Below are 17,668 nucleotides of genomic sequence, written 5' to 3'. Positions count from 1 at the left end.
GCTGCTGCTCATCAGAACTCCACCACGCGCGTAGATAGAAGTGACTGTGGAGCGACTTGAACCTTTGTAAGTTATAAATCCATTAAACATAACTTCCTTGTGGGGTTTAACAAGTCGCCTTCCACTTATTCAACGTGCTTAAATATGAGTCATATTTCAGAAGAGTGTCCATTTGTGCTTGCTAAGCTAACTGCTTGTTAATGAGAGTGAAGAATAATCTGACAGCTGTCTGTCGGCTGTTTATCTGCCACAAATCTTCAGCTTCTTCCAGATATTGAGTTTATTGTCACTTTGCTGTTGTAAACATTGTTGTTCCTACTAAAAGTCACTGTAGTCATTTCTTGGTTTTGTCACATTTTTAGATGTCTATCATGTATTTCTAGTTTGCACTTGCCCTCCAATAAACAGCCTAATAATAAACCAGTGTTTTATTGTTTTTTAAGAATTGCAGCTGAATTGCATGTCTTCCAAACCTCAGTATTATGAGAATGTGAATAAACTCATGTTGACAATAATTAGTTGACACAAAAGAAATGGCGATTGCATATCACTCACAGCTACACAGGATACACAGCAAAGAAGTTAGCTTTCTATAAGTACTTTGTTTATTAATTTTACATTAAGTAGTCTACATATTGTGTTACTGAGGCATGGAAAAAATGTGGTGCGCGCTTTGTGCGCGCACGTACTGCCCTTTTCTGACTTTGAGCCCCTGTCCCTCTATAACTAGAGATGCACCGATCGATCGGCAACCGATAATGCCCCTATCGGTTTTGATCGGAGTTCTCAAAATAGATCACATCAGGCTGATCAGATGATGTTTCAATATAGAGACAGTGCATTGACTGCATGCAGGGTGGGAATTTCACGGCGGCCATGGCCGCTGTTGCCCCGCACTTTGGCCTTGATGCAGCGTGAAAAAAAACCTCATCGTACGGCCACAGTGGCCTCTGTGCCCCTGGCCCGCGTCAGCGTAGCGAGCTTGCCTTTTAATTACAGCCACCTGAGTGCACAGTAGTCACTCACAGTAACTTCAGTGAATCCGCGGTTCGCGCAGGTGGAGTCTCATCATCACGATGATCTCACGTGAAAGCCTCTCAAACAGCAGCAGCGTCTCAAAACAGAAGAACGAAACTTACAGCACAGCGAGCGAGCGCAGCCGGTTTGACATGATACGTAACTGACTTATGTGGTAGGATTTAGTCCGGTAAAGTTGGAAATATATTCACAGATTCGAACTTCCCGGATCAATAACTCATAAGTGAAACCTTGTTAAAACACAACTGACGGCTCTTTCCTACCGTAGTGAGGAAGACAACGAGCTACAACCGTATGTTAATCTAAACGAGCGTCTGGACATTAACTCTGGTCTGTATGGTCAGCCAGCTGTGAGACGAGGGCGCAGGGACCGTCTACAAAGTGCAACACTGAAAAGAGAAACTACAAAAAAATTCAATAACTTCACTATTATTCAGTGTAGTGCCACCAAAATCACTCCACACATCAGTGGTCTCCTGCTGGTTATTCTACAATTTTTTTGTTAGGAAAAAATGTGCTTTGCCATAATTTTGGGGAATTTCTATTGGGAGAAATATTCAATAACACTAATATTCAGTGAGGTGTCACAAAAATCACCTCACCCTGACCCTACTTAACAAAAACTACTTTCTAATGTCACTTTAACTTGATTTTGGTATTAAAAAAAATGTGTTAATACATAATCCATGTCTTATTATAAATTAGGATGTTATGGTATCAGTCTGAAAGGTAAATCAACACATTTTACTCAGTGGCCTTTGTGCCCTGTCATGTGGCCTTGGTGCCCCTAAAATGACAAAATTCCCTCCCTGACTGCATTCCCACTAGTAAGCTACAGTTACTCTATGTAAGCTGAGTCCAAGTTGTCTCTAAGAGTCTCTAGAGTGTGAAATATTGCACATTGCCTCAGCCTGCAATAAAACGGTGGTCAATTCATGATACTTTCTCATCTCCTAATTTTTATACTTAATAATACAATGTCAATGTTGTGTAAGAAGAATCATTAATTAAATATATGAAAGTTACACAAGACAACAATATAGAAGAATTTATGGATTTGACGCTGTGATCGGTGATCGGCAATATCGGGATCGGCAGATACTGCTTTTGGTGATCGGTGATCGGCCCCAAAAATCCTGATCGGTGCATCTCTATCTATAACCATGTGCACGTCCCTGGCAAACACATCCAATTTTCTAAACTGCTCCACAAGACACATTTTGGAGTGCTCACAAGACTCTCATAGTGTCTACCATATCATTATTTGAGTGTGGCAGTTACTGTTTTGCAGAGAGAAGCATGATAATGTGAGGTGAGCCTCACTATTAAATCATATCCCACAGTCCGTTACTAGGACCAACCTGGTTACCGTCACCGTGGCAACCGAGATCATGTGGGCCAACACAGAGAGACGTCCTGTAAAGTTGTAAAAGTTGTGATTAAAACGTGTTTTATTGCAGTTTTCCACATTTAAAGACGCTTAAAGTGGACGAACAAAGTCTGACGAGGTGCAGCAGCGCCCTCTGCTGGCGTCACAGCGAATTACACCACAACAATAAATTGAATCTTTCGGGAATAATGACCAGTTTAAGCCCAGAAACATGACTTCAGCTCTTCAGCGGGACCCAGATCCTCCTCCGGGCTCTTTTCTCCGACACACAAGACAAACAACGCAGTCCAGAAACCTTTGGGGATGTTTTCGGGACATTCATTTAAATTCTAAATGGAGAAACTGACAAGTTTCAGGCCGCAAACCCAAATTGACTTCTAAAATAGACGCTGTTCTCCGACAGCCAACAACAACACAGATCTTAGATCCACTCGAGTCCAGTCAAGTGGTAAAAGTTGGGATTAAAATGTGTTTTATTGCAGTTTTCCACATTTAAAGACGTTTGAGGTGGACGCACAGAGTAACATGGTGCAGCTGGCGGTATCGTGAATTACATCACATGAACTCTGTATCACTGATCTCAGCTGTATCACTTCTTTTACTTTTCTAAAGTCAAAATGAGGAACGCTTCACGAATTTGCGTGTCATCCTTGCGCAGGGGCCATGCTAATCTTCTCTGTATCGTTCCAATTTTAGTATACGTGTAACCGGAGTTACACAATATCAGAGCGGGAGGTGTCTGGTTTATATATGGGTCTGGACCCGGACCCCTGGGAGTCGTGGTGCGACCCTCAGACAGTCCTGTATGTGAGCAAACTGCCTCAGAGTGGCTTTATATAGGCAGAGAGCAGAACAGCCTTCAGAGCTCAGGGAGGCTGTACTGTCTCTAAGGACCCAAACTGACTCAGTTCTGAACAATTATGAGTTTTATCTGCATACTGACGGCTCGCAGGGCATGCTGGGAATTTTATGCAATGAGCCTTTACGTCAGTGAGTCAGGATTGGTGCAGCGGCAGCAAGATAACAAAGGATTACCACAGGGCCCCTCCTCCTACATTCCTGCCTGAAACCGCAACCAGAGCTCCGGCAGCTGCCCTCCCCCTCCAGGGGAGAGGGAGGGGAGGGACAGAGGGGGCGGGGGAGGCAGTCAGAGACACAGACAAGCTTCCACGTGTGATCAGTTCTCAGACTCGTGCAGACGTTCACAGCAACAAGCAGCTCCTCGGCTCAGCCTCAAACCAGGAAACAGGACTGAATACAGCCGAGGCTTCATGTGCTCCGTGTCGGGCTGTAATGTGGACCTGAAGCTGAGGTTCTGTCTCTGAGACGGGTTTAACAAAAAGAATCCACCAGCTCAGCTGCAGCAGGTTTATTGCTCTCGTTCTTTGGACCGGAGAGATCAAAAGAGGACGTCTCTGTGGCCTCATTCAAACCACCAGTGAACATTTAATCCCATCATTCCAGAGTGACGATGTTTCTGTAACGCTCTGTTTTTTATTCAGCAGATTCAGCTGTTGTTCAGGTTCAGTTTGTCTCGGCTCTTCGTGTTTTCTTCCTGCTTCGAGCTTCATTTAAAGAGAAAAATGTCTCACAAACTCGTCTCTGGGTGGCTACGATTTATGATCCCGATCTGGCAGTGAGAATACAGTGACCTGGGATCCGGACCAGAACAGGGTCAGCTGTAGTCACACAGTCGAGGCGGCCAGTTCTGATTCCCGGCTGTGTCCTTTATGTGAACTTAACTACAAACAAAGTAAAACAGTATGAACACATTTGAGCCTGTTAGCTTAGCAACAAGAGCGAACTCGGTTTAGAATCTTTGAACTTTGCTTAATAAACTAGCAGCAGTCCTTCTATCTGTCTGTGTTCTGGACTGACAGCAGTGGATCCAGATCAGCTGGACCCGGCTGAGGACACCAAGTCCTAGTTAGTTAGTTAACATCCCCCAACTGCCCCCCTTCTCTGAAAGCCTCCCCTCCCCCACCCACCCCGCCCACAGACATAAGAGCTCATTGCATAAAATCCCCAGCATGCCTTGCGAGACTTCAGCATGCAGATAAAACTCATAATGCTTCAGAACCGGGTCAGATTGGGTCCTTATGAGTTGTTGAAGCTGCAGCAGCCACCACAGTACAGCCTCTCTGAGCTCTGAGGCTCTTCTGAAGCCACTCTGAGGCAGTTTGCTCACATACAGGACTGTCTGAGTGTCGCACCATGACTCCCAGGGGTCCGGGTCCAGACCCATATATATACCAGACACCTCCCACTCATACACTGTGTAACTTCGGTTACACGTATACTAAAATTGGAACGATACAGAGAAGATTAGCATGGCCCCTGCGCAAGGATGACACGCAAATTCGTGAAGCGTTCCTCATTTTGTTTTCTAAATGAGAAAAGTTAAAAAACGATACAGGGTTTAAGAGGTGTAATTCACGACCCCACCAGCAGAGGGCGCTGCTGCGCCACGTCAGACTCTGTTCATCTGCTTTAAATATCTTTTAAAGTGGAAAACTGCAATAAAACACATTTTAATCCCGACACTTAGAACTTTACTGGACTGGATTTAAGAAACTGATGCTATCAAAATGATAACTGCATGTTAACCTGCGTCTGAGTGACCACTTCAGATCTCACTTCTCTGTTATATGTATACAAACATGAAGAACAGAAATAATTATAACAATGAATAAAATAACTAAAATTAAGACATGTAATAAATAAAATAGATAAAAAACTAAATAATTGAATATAATAAACTGAAAAGAGTAAAAGTGAAGGGAAGACATCACAGAAGGACAAGTTTATAAAAATGGGTTTTAAGAAGTGATTGTGTGATTACGTATGTATGTGTATATCATATATACACATACATACATCTACACAATACAGGACATTATAACTCCTCTTTGACAATAACTGGAACATTTAATATTTTAACAGATTACTAACTTTAGCTGGCCGCAGCCCAGTTGCAGGTCTCTGTCTTGCAGAGGAGGAGGAGGTGGATGTGGAGGAGGAGGAGGTGGTGGATGTGGAGGAGGTGGATGTGGAGGAGGTGGAGGAGGTGGATGTGGAGGAGGAGGAGGAGGTGGAGGAGGAGGAGGGATGTGGAGGAAGAGGAGGAGGTGGATGTGGAGGAGGAGGAGGAGGTGGAGGAGGAGGTGGATGTGGAGGAAGAGGAGGAGGTGGATGTGGAGGAGGAGGGAGGAGGAGGAGGTGGATGTGGAGGAGGAGGAGGAGGAGGAGGAGGAGGAGGGGTGGTGGAGGAGGAGGAGGTGGATGTGGAGGAGGAGGAGGAGGAGGAGGAGGGATGTGGAGGAGGAGGTGGTGGTGGATGTGGAGGAGGAGGAGGTGGATGTGGAGGAGGAGGAGGTGGATGTGGAGGAGGAGGAGGAGGAGGAGGAGGTGGATGTGGAGGAGGAGGAGGGGATGTGGAGGAGGGGGTGGTGGATGTGGAGGAGGAGGTGGGAGGAGGTGGAGGGGAGGAGGAGGAGGAGGTGGATGTGGAGGAGGAGGAGGAGGAGGAGGAGGAGGAGGAGGTGGATGTGGAGGAGGAGGAGGAGGAGGAGGAGGTGGATGTGGAGGAGGAGGAGGTGGATGTGGAGGAGGAGGAGGAGGAGGAGGTGGATGTGGAGGAGGAGGGGGGTGGATGGAGGAGGAGGAGGAGGATGTGGAGGAGGAGGAGGTGGAGGAGGAGGAGGAGGTGGAGGAGGAGGAGGAGGTGGATGTGGAGGAGGAGGAGGTGGATGTGGAGGAGGGGGTGGTGGAGTGGAGGAGGAGGTGGATGTGGAGGAGGAGGAGGAGGTGGATGTGGAGGAGGAGGAGGGGAGGAGGAGGAGGGGGTGGATGTGGAGGAGGAGGAGGTGGATGTGGAGGAGGAGGAGGAGGGGAGGGTGGATGTGGAGGAGGAGGAGGAGGAGGAGGAGGAGGTGGTGGATAGGAGGAGGAGGAGGTGGATGTGGAGGAGGAGGTGGAGGAGGAGGTGGATATGGAGGAGGAGGTGGAGGTGGAGGAGGAGGAGGAGGAGGAGGAGGAGGAGGAGGTGGATGTGGAGGAGGAGGTGGTGGTGGATGTGGAGGAGGAGGAGGAGGTGGATGTGGAGGAGGAGGTGGAGGTGGATGTGGAGGAAGGTGGACCTGAAGAAGATGAGTCAGCTCTCTTGTGGTCCCTCCTCAGCACAAACTTCTTCAGGCGGTCCATCTTCGAGCCCACAGACTGACCCGGTTCTTCCGCAGCCACATCCTGTAACTGTGGATGGATGAGGGACAGTTGGAGTGAATGTGGAAACAGCAGGAACACCAGTGTTTAGTTCAGACTCAGTCTCTGACTCACCTCTGCACAATAGAGTCAGCTGGCTCATAAAACTCCTGATACGTGAGCTTGGTGTGCTTCGCAAAACCCACCAGCCTGTCATCCTGGTCACCAAAAGAGGAGGCGGAGAGGGAGCCGTCAGCCATCCTCCTCTGCTGGATCACAGACATGACTCTGGGGAACAGCCTGACGTACCGGGAGAGGGAGTTCTTGTTCAGCATGGCGGGTGATGTGGTGGTGTCACCCGACTCACGCTCGTCCTGGTGCCCAGCCACGATCATGGTGGTGTACTCCATGTCATTGCTCAGCAGCCAGTGGAAAGTCTGCCCCTGTACTTCCCAAACTGGATGCTGTGCTGACTGAGCACCAGCTTGGCGTCCCCTGTGTCCCCTTCTGCAGCCTGGATCAAGGCGGTAGCCTGGCTCATCACCGCGGCTGCCCCCTTTGGTCGGTAAGACAGGATCCCCTGCTGCTGGCAGAGAAGTCTTCTTAACCAGCTCATCAGAACCGGCCTGCAGGCAAAAGTCTGGAATGTAGTCCATCTGTACACCAACAACAGCCAGCAGTTAGACCCAAGAAGCCCAGTGACACCACAGAACTGTCAGCATGAATACTAATGTTCAATGTGATGATTAGAACGATTTGAAATGTGAAAATGCACCTTGATTAACTGTAAATATGACTAAAAATAGCCTCAACATTAAATAGAAAGCAGACTGTGACACAAGTTACATGTTAATACACAATTTAGATATGTAGCCTTTCGAAAAATGAACCATGACGTGAATGAATGAAATCAATGAAAAAATACTCCCAAAGAAAGCGTCTCATACAACGTCCTGTTCAACAGCTTGCTCGTTGCTAGCTCGGTACACGAGTTAAATATTAAAAATGAGCCGTGAGTTACTGAAAAAAAGCACACAAACTTTAAAAGAAAGCGTCTGTACGTCATGTTCAACAGCTCGTCACTAACAATGGTACGTACAAACAGTCAGTCAGAAACAAACTTTACCCATCTTACTGTTGTTGGCTTTTACCTGAAAGAAGTGATACAGAGTTCATGTGCAGAGGGCGCTGCTGCACCACGTCAGACTCTGTTCATCCACTTTAAACATCTTTAAATGTGGAAAACTGGTATAAAACACATTTCTGTCCCGACACTTAGAACTTTACTGGACTCCAGAGTGGATTTAAGATCTGTGTTGTTGTTGACTGTCAGAGAACAGACTCTCTTTTAGAGGTCAATCTGGGTTTGTGGGCTGAAACTTGTCATTTTCTCCATTTGGAATTCAAATGAATGTCCTGAAAACATCCCCAAAGGTTTCTGGACTGCGTTGTTTGTTTTGTGAGTTGGAGAAAAGAGCCTGGAGGAGGATCTGGGTCCTGTTGAAGAGCTGAAGTCATGTTTCTGGGCTTAAACTGGTCATTCAATATTGAGATAAGTGAAACAGGTTTAATTCGGTGTAATTTGCCCTGGCCCTCATTTTGCTTTCTAAATGAGAAAACTGAAAGAAGTGATACAGGGTTCATGTGGTGTAATTCACGGCCACGCCAGCAGAGGGCGCTGCTGCACCACATCAAACTCTGTTCATCCACTTTAAATGTCTGTAAAATCCCAAACTTCAAAACTGGATTTAAGAAACTGATGCTATCAAAATGATAATTGCATCTTAACCTGCGTCTGAGTGACCACTTGTTGTCAGATCTCACTTCACTGTTACTTCACTGTTTGTTATATACAAACTTGAAGAACACAGAAAAAAGTTCATTTCCTGAATTTAAAAGAAGGTCCAAATAATGAAGAGTTAGTCTGACACAGTGCTTCAGAGTTCATAAAGTTTCTTCTAACTCAACAACTCACTAAATTGAGCGTTTTTTAAAGGGAGTCTGGTGACTTTCCCCATGAAGTAGCCTATATTGTTTACATTATTAGTATTTGTAGAATTTGGCATCAGCTAATGTCAAAATCTTTGATAAACTGAGTCTAAATGTTGGAATCAGTGTGAACAGTGTGTTCAAACAGCTGATCAATGTTGGCAGGTAGACTTCAGCACTGTGGACACAGAAGCAGACAGGCTGCCACAAACTGACACTTTTAACAAGGAGACTGAAGGCAGATGAAACATGTCAGTCGTCATGTTGCTTTGAGGCTGGCTGCCGCAGAGCTGACGAAGAAAGGCCAGAGGATCATTTACCTGCTCGGCCTCTGGAAGGGGGTCGTCCTTCTGGGGCACGGCGGGCTCCGGTGCGGGGCGGCCTTCCAGGGAATCCACGTCATCCTGATATTCCTGAAAGCCAGCTTCCTCCATCAGCTGCTCCTCTTCATCCTCTGAGGAACCTGCAGCCACAATTAAAACTGTTGTTGCACAAACATCACTGAAGAACAACAGGCTGCACTTCTGCTTCACGTTAACCTCGAACAGTGAAACAGTCCAAATGTGAGTGAAGACTGAAAGAGAAGATGACTGGATACACACTCGACAGGACCCTGGACCTTCTCTTCCTCCTCCGCCGAGGATGCTGAGGAGGAGGTGAAGCTGTGGAGGACGATGGTGCTGTGGAGGGACACCGGCTGCAGGAGGAGGTGAAGCTGTGGAGGGACACCGGCTGGAGGAGGGGGAGATGAGGTGGTGGCGGCAGGTGAGGAGGACTCAACTGCTCTGTGATCCATTTCAATAAAAACACAAGAAGATAACAAGAATATAAAGGGCTGAATGACATCATAACAATGTTATTCATGTACAAATAATGTAAATAATGATTGTCAGGTCTTTTCTAAATAAATAAACCTTAAAACAGACGCGTGCCATTTGAAATCTCAGCAGTCACATTACATTTTCACCTCAGAGGTCTGATTTCATACTCTTTCTTTACACCTACTGAGACTAAAGGTGATTAATTTGGTTCAGTCACTCGGCTGAACGATACACATGAACGTTAACTTACATATTACGTACGCTTCCTCAAAGTAGAATTAGACTTAAACATGAGTTATTACAGAAATTCATTAAATCGGCAAGTTTACGTGAGCGGGAACCTCTGTGATACGCGGGCGCCGTGGAGAACTGCCTTGACGGAGCAGCAACTTAAAGCTAAAGCTAAAACAGAGCTACTGAGAGCAGCGACAGTCAGTGGCGTGCACAGACATTTTGGGGGGCAGGTGCTCAGTGAAAAATAAGGGCACTTTATGCGACACTTCTGATTCTGTAACTGTGCATAGACTTGGTGCTTTATCTGTAGATGAATCTGGAGATTCATCTATCTCAACTTCTTTGCTGGTAGATGGCCCACTGCTTCCCTGCTGTAGCTGCCTAAAATAGAATAATAACAGTTTTAGTAATAGCCTATTTTTTAAGGTTGAATATAGCCCATTAAGGTAAATACAAGATTACTGCAAGTCTTGTAACATAGAAATAACTTGTTGGTACAAAATAATATAGTTAGCCAAAACAGCTTAATGCCTAATTTAGTACAGCCAAACCACTCTGTGTAGTTAAAATAAAATGTGGACAGCTTTGAAGATATTTCAGTAAAATTAGAGGAACAGTTCAACTTTAAAATCTGAGCTTTAAAATGCCCTAAACAGTGAACATGACTCTTGACTCTGACCTTTCATCTTCATCTTCCTCTTCCTCCTCGCTGCTGGTGGATGCAGAGAGCTGCTCCCCTGGGCTGCCTGCTGTAGCTCCCTCTCTTTCTCCTTTCTTATCCTCTCCTTTCTAGGCATTATGCTGCAACTGGTAAATAAAAAGAGACCAACAATATGAATAAGACTGTTTGGTTATATTTCTTTTTCTGCAGGCAACTGGGAATTGCCTGTTTGTCATTTAGCAAATAAATTATTGCAAGTGTTAATTATGTAGCCTAATGTAAACCTACACAATAGCCTACTAAATATTCATCTTAAGTAAGTATACTGATAGATTCACATGCTGTAGGACACCAATGACAAACTCTACCGGTGGTCATCATCACTTCATATCTAGTATTGATTTTGGGCAGCTTCTAGCTTGTTAAGCAGGTGAGCAGTCGCTAATTTATGCCCAGCTGTGTGGCGCTGAGACAGGCTGCTTCACAACAGAGACACATAAATGTAAGTTATAGCTGCGCAACTGAGGCTTAGGGAGCAAACAACACACTCGACTCGATTCATGTATGTGTTACCTGGCAGGTGTGCAGGGCAGGAGGTGTGTTCGGGCTGCAGCTGCGCACTGCTGCTACAACGCCTCTGCGCGTTCACGTTGACAGAGGTGTGTGCAGGTGGGGTGGGGGGATGGAGGGAATATTAATTGGGGCATTATTATCACACGCTTTTAATCGACGCGCACTTATAGATGATCATGTCAGCATGGGCCACAAAAAAAAACGAACTTTCAAAAGGGCACTTGCTTGGTCCAGAGGGCAAAGGGCAGGTGCTTTAGCACCACCTAGTGTCTACCTGTGCACGCCACTGGCGACAGTAAAATATAACACAAACACTTCACTTACAACACTTTTGAGATTAAAATGGCACGATTTCTAATACAAAATAATACAGTTAAGTTAGTCAATTAGTTACGGAATTTGTCTGGATAACGTTTTGACCAAGTGATTAAGTAGCTACCTGTTAGTTGAGCTAGTTTATTCTTCGACAACATTGAAGCCGTCACAGTTAGAATGTTTACAGTGGAGCAACTTACCTGACAAAGAAGACAACAACGAGACAAAAGTTCTAAAAATAAACCTTTACGAACTTGAGTCACGTCTGTAGCTAGCTGTCGAAGTGCTGCCTTACAACCACTGCGCATCGCTCACCTACGGAATATAAGACCAACACGGCGTCCAATCAGAGCTCTTCGCTTGGAATTGAAGTCTTCCACAGGCCAATAGGGAGCGACTAGAAAGGCGGGACATCACTATTGATCCAAAATGGCTGATTGGGGAAGAGATTTAACTCAGACACACACAAACCTGATAGTTACAGTCCATTACATGCTGACAGTCTTTGTTTTCTATGATAAAACTTTATTTTGTAAACTCAAAATAAAAAGGAGGCAGCATATTTCCATAAAAAGATCTAACTGTAGCTGCCCTTGGATAGTTAGCGTAGCTAGGGGTTGTGTTGACACCGCTAGAGCAGGGCTAACTGATTAGCATGCTAACTTAGCTCTTTTTATGTGTCTTTGATATTTAGGGACATGTGGAAACAGATATTCAGTAACTCTTTATAATATTGTCATATCATCAAACAAAATTATTTTAAAAAACTGATGTTTTTAAACCGTTACAACTGATTTATGATCCATTTCCTTGGTTTCCTAACAATGAAATTACTAAACTTATTCTAATAAACTATAAATGTGCCATTTATTAATTAAGTTTATTATAAAGCGTCAGTAAATTCAATACATTTAAGTAAAATTGTCCATATTTGTCCCTTTTCTTCTTCTTCTGTCCACATTTGAGTTTTCATCTTTTTGCTGGCACTGATACTATTTATTAAATGATTATTAATCCTCTAAAATGTGGATAAATGCACATGTTAGTAGTTAGACAGTGTGGTGGACCGACTCTTTCCAGGCTAAATAAATTAAAGCAAATTAAGAGTCATCCTTTCTACACGATACTGTCTGGTTCGCCTGTTTTGTTCCACACATCATACTTTAAGGTATAAATGCATTCCTCACATTCCTGAACATTCTCACCTGAACCTGAACAATGAAGCAACACGTTCACGGCCTGATGGCAGTGAACACATTTCACTGTACAGGAGCACTCGAGGATGAACAATAAGACTCACTTACTATGTAAATGTGGTCGTTAAAAAACACACTCTTTGCAACCATGGACAAATAATTTCCACAAAGTTTCCTGAAGATTTAAAATAATATATGAAATTCTTTCACACAAAAAATAGCATGACTGGATGTATAACTTAACATCCCTGAACTCAACAACTTACGACTACAATAAATTATGAATATTTTGGACTTTTTCCAAAGTCAAAGGTTTATTATCAAATACATTTGCACGTGTAAACATTATTTAATGTCTGGTAACTAATGTCGGTCTGACCTGAAAACAGAATCGTGACCCTGCAGAGATCTGAGGTCGTCTCATGTCGGTTTGTGTGAAGGTGGCGACATCTCACGGTGATGTAGAGCCGCACATTAAACATTTCATAAACATGATCCTGCCTGTGTGACGACAGGACGACTCACTCCAGGTAGGACAAACAATCTGCTTGAGCTTAGTGAAATATCCCTTTAATGATTTCAGTTTTAGAGCAGTATTTAACATCGGTAGCTCACAAAAAAAACACAAATATTTTATTCTATACGCCAACATATCTGACTACAAAACTTTACAAATATGTATACAAGATTATATACACAGAGTTGAGAAAAATACAGTTTTGCAAGAAAAATAATCACAACCTTCTAAAAGGGATACCAGTAGCATCTGGAGCACATGTCATGAAATATGATTACATAAAAACATTTATCATTTCTGTGCAAAGAGGAAACCATTAATGTTGACTGCTGTGCGTTTTAAAAAAGCAAAATGGGAATTAAAAAAAGGACAACTGTGTCATTTTCAACCTGATTACCGTCATTATCCTTCACACTGATGCCTGTTTAAGACTCAGTATTACACAGTGGTACACAGGGAACGAGAGAAATTCATCTGACACTCTCCACACCGAGCCTGTGTGTGCCCGGATGTTTGCATGTGAAGGAAACATGTACTTTATGTTGATTTCTCTGTAGTCTGAATTTTAACAAAGAGGAGCGTCTGGAGTGTAAAAACCTTGTTAATAATGCGTTCCAAGCGTCACTTTTAGCTCCAACATGGAGACGGACAACGATCTAAACAAGCAGCATTCTGAGTTTTTACAGGAAGAAAAATATAAATATAAAGATATGAAAACATTTTTGGCTGGGGTCAATTTATTGTGTCGTGTCCCTCTAGAGCGAGGATGATAAATAGGGGAAGTTGTCATTTCTACGAAAGCTCCGAGAAGCTTTCTCACTGTCCTCTCAGGGCTTCCGTACAGCGGGCAACCATTTTATCTCTTGGTCCAACATTATTTATTAATTTTATTTGGGTATGAAAAGACTAAAATACTTGGTGATGATGAAATAAAATTAATCAGTAGTTTTCCAAGAAAAAGAGTTAAAGTAACTTCATGTTCTACTACTTTCCAGCTTCCAGAGTCCCTGAAGATGACTTACATCCAGCATTTCACAAACTTAACACGAAAAAAAAAAAACACTATTTCTGACGCAGAAATATGTTTTTCTCCCCCTTAAACATCTCGTTACTCATCTCACAACCCCTCAGATTTATCCTGAACTTCCTATTCCCTGATGAAGGCTGGTGGATGCCACAGAGAGCTCTGGTAACAGCTAATTGAGCAGCTAATGCGCTCAGATTTGTGCCAGTATTTAGAGAAAGCAACTCGGTTTTAACAGGAATTGGTCCTCATCTCGTAGAAGTTTCTTTGGCGCCTCCGCCTGACGCTTATGATGTTGATGAGGGTCTACGCGCCTCGTGACAGAGTGCTGGATAGATGACAGTGAAGGTTGAAAACGACCACATCACATCCTGTTCTAATAATCTTATTTGGCTCATAAATGGAGTGAACGGACTTCGTCCATCAGATCCTGAAGACAACAATAGTTTAAAGCCTTGATGGAATAAAAATAAAAGCGACCAATCATTCCACACAACCAGACATCCAGATAATTTACACAAAACAAACAGGTGCGCTTCAATTAAGGACATAAAAACAAATCAAGCACACCCTCTTCTAAGGCGTCGCATACAACATGTTCACAATCCCAAATATTCGAGTGAAGGGGAAACAGTCCCAGAGAGCAACATCGTCCAACAGACCTCCAGCACGACCTTCAGAGTTTTGACCTTTGATATGAGCCAGTTTTGGAAAAGGAGGAGGGAAGAAGAAGTCCTGCCTGGTTGGAAACAATCTCGACCTCAAGCCCAGGAGACAGACAGGTCGGCAGGCAGGCAGGTGGACGGGCGGACGGACAGGAAGCCAGAGACAGACGGGACCTGTGGGTTGATGGGCTCGGCCTTCGTGTCATTGAACAACCTCGAAGTAGTGCAGGATGGCCATGATGTGCTGCGGCATGAAGACGTAGCCGGTGTAAACCGCCATGCCGGCCACGGAGATGAGGAGGGAGTCTGAAGAAGAGACGTTAAGGGCGAACGACTGAAAGAAGAGATTTACTGACATTTCTGCAGCTAAAGACACTGTTACTGCTACATCCACCACTGCCTGTTTACTACTTCATACAGCAGCTGGCAGGAGACATAATCAGGACAAACATCAGGTTTTACTGCTCCACATTAGACTTACGCTAAATAAAGATCACAGTCACTTGGAGCATTTCACCAACAGCCACTTAACAGAACAGCTCACAACGTGATAAAGTGAGATGTATTAAAATTAATCTTCACTTTTTATCCACAGAAAAAAGCTTTTTATTTGTTTGTTTTTGACTTACTTAAAAAGATAACATTTGTAATCATTTTAGTTTTAAACGTTTAAATATTAGTTAATATTATAAACACAATATGGCGTAACATCAAAGACATCCATGTCTACAAGTATCTGTTAGAGCTAGCATGCTAACCAGCTAGCCCTGGCATGAAGAAAAGTCAGACTTTTAAAATTAGCAATGAGTTAATCTATGAATGATGGGGAAATTGTTTTAATCATTTATTGCTTCAGACATTTTTCAAGCAAAAATGTAAACCTCTTTTTGGCTTCTAGCTCCTCAAATGTGAGAATTTGCTTTGCTTACATTACAGAAAATGTAATATTGTTATTCTCTGATAATTTACTCATGGGTTTATACACTTTTTAGACCAAATATTTAATGAGTCATCAATAACCAAATTAATTGTTAAGTTTTCTGTCCATCTGAGCACTCTGGATTTCCAGCTGTCAGACATCTAACCTCCCACACTTGTTTTTGCCATCAGTGGATCTTTTTTGTAGCGTGATTATCAGGAAAATAACCCTCATGTGAGGCGTAAATCAAGCTTATGTCAGCACTTATTCAACTGTAATCAACACCATCACCAGCATGATCTGTGGGGAGCACACAAACACACCTCAGGCCGAGCGAAGACGAGCTGAGGGTGACACCAGCTGCAGGAAGACGATACAACATGTACACAATGTGATACTGACTCTTCCTGCACTGCCACAGGTCAAAGTACAGCCATAACACCATTAACACGATAGACTTTAATTATTAACCCACAATCCTTCATTCAGCTTAATGAACCAGACTTTCCAGGTTAAAGATTCACTGTGATCTCAATGTTAAAGTACTAATTAAACTAGAAACATGTGATGTAACAAACAGAATTAACTAGAGTAAGTCACCAGACTGCGGATCCGAGGCTCCTTTAAACAGCTGTGGAAAGCCGCCCGCCACGCCAAACTCCGCTGAAAATTCTACATTTTTCATCAGTTTTTATTTAATTTTATAAGCAAAGGGACCAGACTTGGGCAAGATCGTAATCCATTTTTTAAGTCTTTAACTCGGCACTTAAACATCGATTATTTGTCGCGTTTGCGCCTAGCAAGAAGTTTAGAGTCAATCAGGCAAAACTCCCTTTGAAAATGTGTTAATTTAACAATCATTCAAGTAGACGTAGATGCACTCCGACTGTAGGATTAAATGATAGACTTTTTTTTAAACTAGAAGAGAGGTCTCTTCATCCGGCTGACATTTATATGCCTAAAACTCAATTCAGTTATACTGAGGTTGTTTGGCAGTTTCGCAATTTGTCCCCGGGCATGTTATCGACTGGCGAACACTTCATCTTCCTTTTAAATTTCAACGAGAACAATGACCGTCCTGTAAATGATCCATCTGCCGAATTTTCCACAAGGCCCTATACTTTAATTAAAATGCCTTACCTGACATTCACAACACAAATTAAAGACGTTTATTACTATAGAATGTAGCCGTAACTATCCGGGAAACAGCTCGGTCGGCGTGCTAGTTTACATTAGCATGTTAGCCCGCTAGTCCAGCCGCCGGAGGTTACTTGACACATTAAAGGATACTGAACACCGTCCGCTCCCAGGGCTCCAGCATGTACAGCGCCGTCACCAGAAGATATTGGTAGTAAAACCACGATAACTGCTTCCAACAGTCACCCAGAGCCATGTTTCAACTTTACACACGCCAACTTAGTTTCCTTCTTCACTGTGTTTTTTTTTTTCCGTCTGCGTGATTCGTGGTAGGGTGACGTATGACGTATAGACATAAGGTGCTCATTTTCAGCCAATCACAGCCCCGCGCTTGAGTATGCGGATCTGACGCAGCGCAGGGAGTTCCAACATCCGGATTTTCAAAATAAAAATGTATTATGTATTAAATTTATGGATGTTTCTTTTTATTCCTTTTAAAAATATTTATTATCATTTTAACGTATTTGCAGGCGTTGGTGACTGAAAGTCATACTTGAGTAAATGTAACGACATTGTGTTAAAACAACACGTGAGTCACTTGTATGAATAGTACTTGAGTAAAAGTCTTAAAGAATGTTATATTAAATGTACTTTAGAAACAAAAGTACAAGTAACAGTGACTAATATACACTGTATAATATGGGTCACCGATTACCCACCTGGGCAATTATCAAGTCTTATATTGAGCTATGTTCTGATCATCAGAATGTGTTTTTTTGTGATGTTTTTTCAAAATCTGATTGCAGATTAAATAATGTATGTAATCTGTAAAGCAGCTAGTAGCTAAAGCTATCAAATAAATGTAGTGGAGTAAAAAGAGTAATATTTGCCAGAAAAATGGAAACACTTGAGTAAAGTACAAGTACCTCAAAATTTTACTTCTGCACAGTACGTTTTCCTTATTCATCACTGATAACATTCAGCTAAAG

The 17,668-nt window shown here is 43.3% G+C and overlaps 2 protein-coding genes and 2 non-coding genes across 4 annotated transcripts; 1 reads left to right on the top strand and 3 right to left on the bottom strand.

Moving 5' to 3' along the window:
- Positions 1-3,041: 3,041 nt before the first annotated feature.
- LOC115566509 (U6 spliceosomal RNA) lies at positions 3,042-3,147 on the bottom strand. Its single transcript, XR_003980998.1, has one exon. It is a non-coding gene; the product is annotated as a U6 spliceosomal RNA (small nuclear RNA).
- Positions 3,148-4,704: 1,557 nt separating this feature from the next.
- LOC115566562 (U6 spliceosomal RNA) lies at positions 4,705-4,810 on the top strand. Its single transcript, XR_003981047.1, has one exon. It is a non-coding gene; the product is annotated as a U6 spliceosomal RNA (small nuclear RNA).
- A 1,739-nt stretch (positions 4,811-6,549) lies between these two features.
- On the bottom strand, positions 6,550-10,711 carry LOC115566029 (uncharacterized). Its single transcript, XM_030391775.1, has 5 exons — positions 10,702-10,711; positions 9,220-9,402; positions 8,851-9,080; positions 6,764-7,284; positions 6,550-6,679 (listed from the first exon to the last, which is right to left on the bottom strand). The coding sequence occupies exons 1-5, from the start codon at positions 10,709-10,711 to the stop codon at positions 6,619-6,621; spliced, it is 1,005 nt and encodes a 334-aa protein (XP_030247635.1). The 3' UTR covers positions 6,550-6,618.
- A 2,254-nt stretch (positions 10,712-12,965) lies between these two features.
- sptssa (serine palmitoyltransferase, small subunit A) lies at positions 12,966-17,013 on the bottom strand. The gene is made up of 2 exons (XM_030392152.1): positions 16,833-17,013; positions 12,966-14,929 (listed from the first exon to the last, which is right to left on the bottom strand). The coding sequence occupies exons 1-2, from the start codon at positions 16,933-16,935 to the stop codon at positions 14,826-14,828; spliced, it is 207 nt and encodes a 68-aa protein (XP_030248012.1). The 5' UTR covers positions 16,936-17,013; the 3' UTR covers positions 12,966-14,825.
- Positions 17,014-17,668: the final 655 nt, after the last annotated feature.

This window comes from Sparus aurata, chromosome 16 (genome assembly GCF_900880675.1).
Source record: "Sparus aurata chromosome 16, fSpaAur1.1, whole genome shotgun sequence".
NCBI lineage: Eukaryota > Metazoa > Chordata > Actinopteri > Spariformes > Sparidae > Sparus > Sparus aurata.
This window is presented reverse-complemented; position numbering and strand designations above follow the sequence as displayed.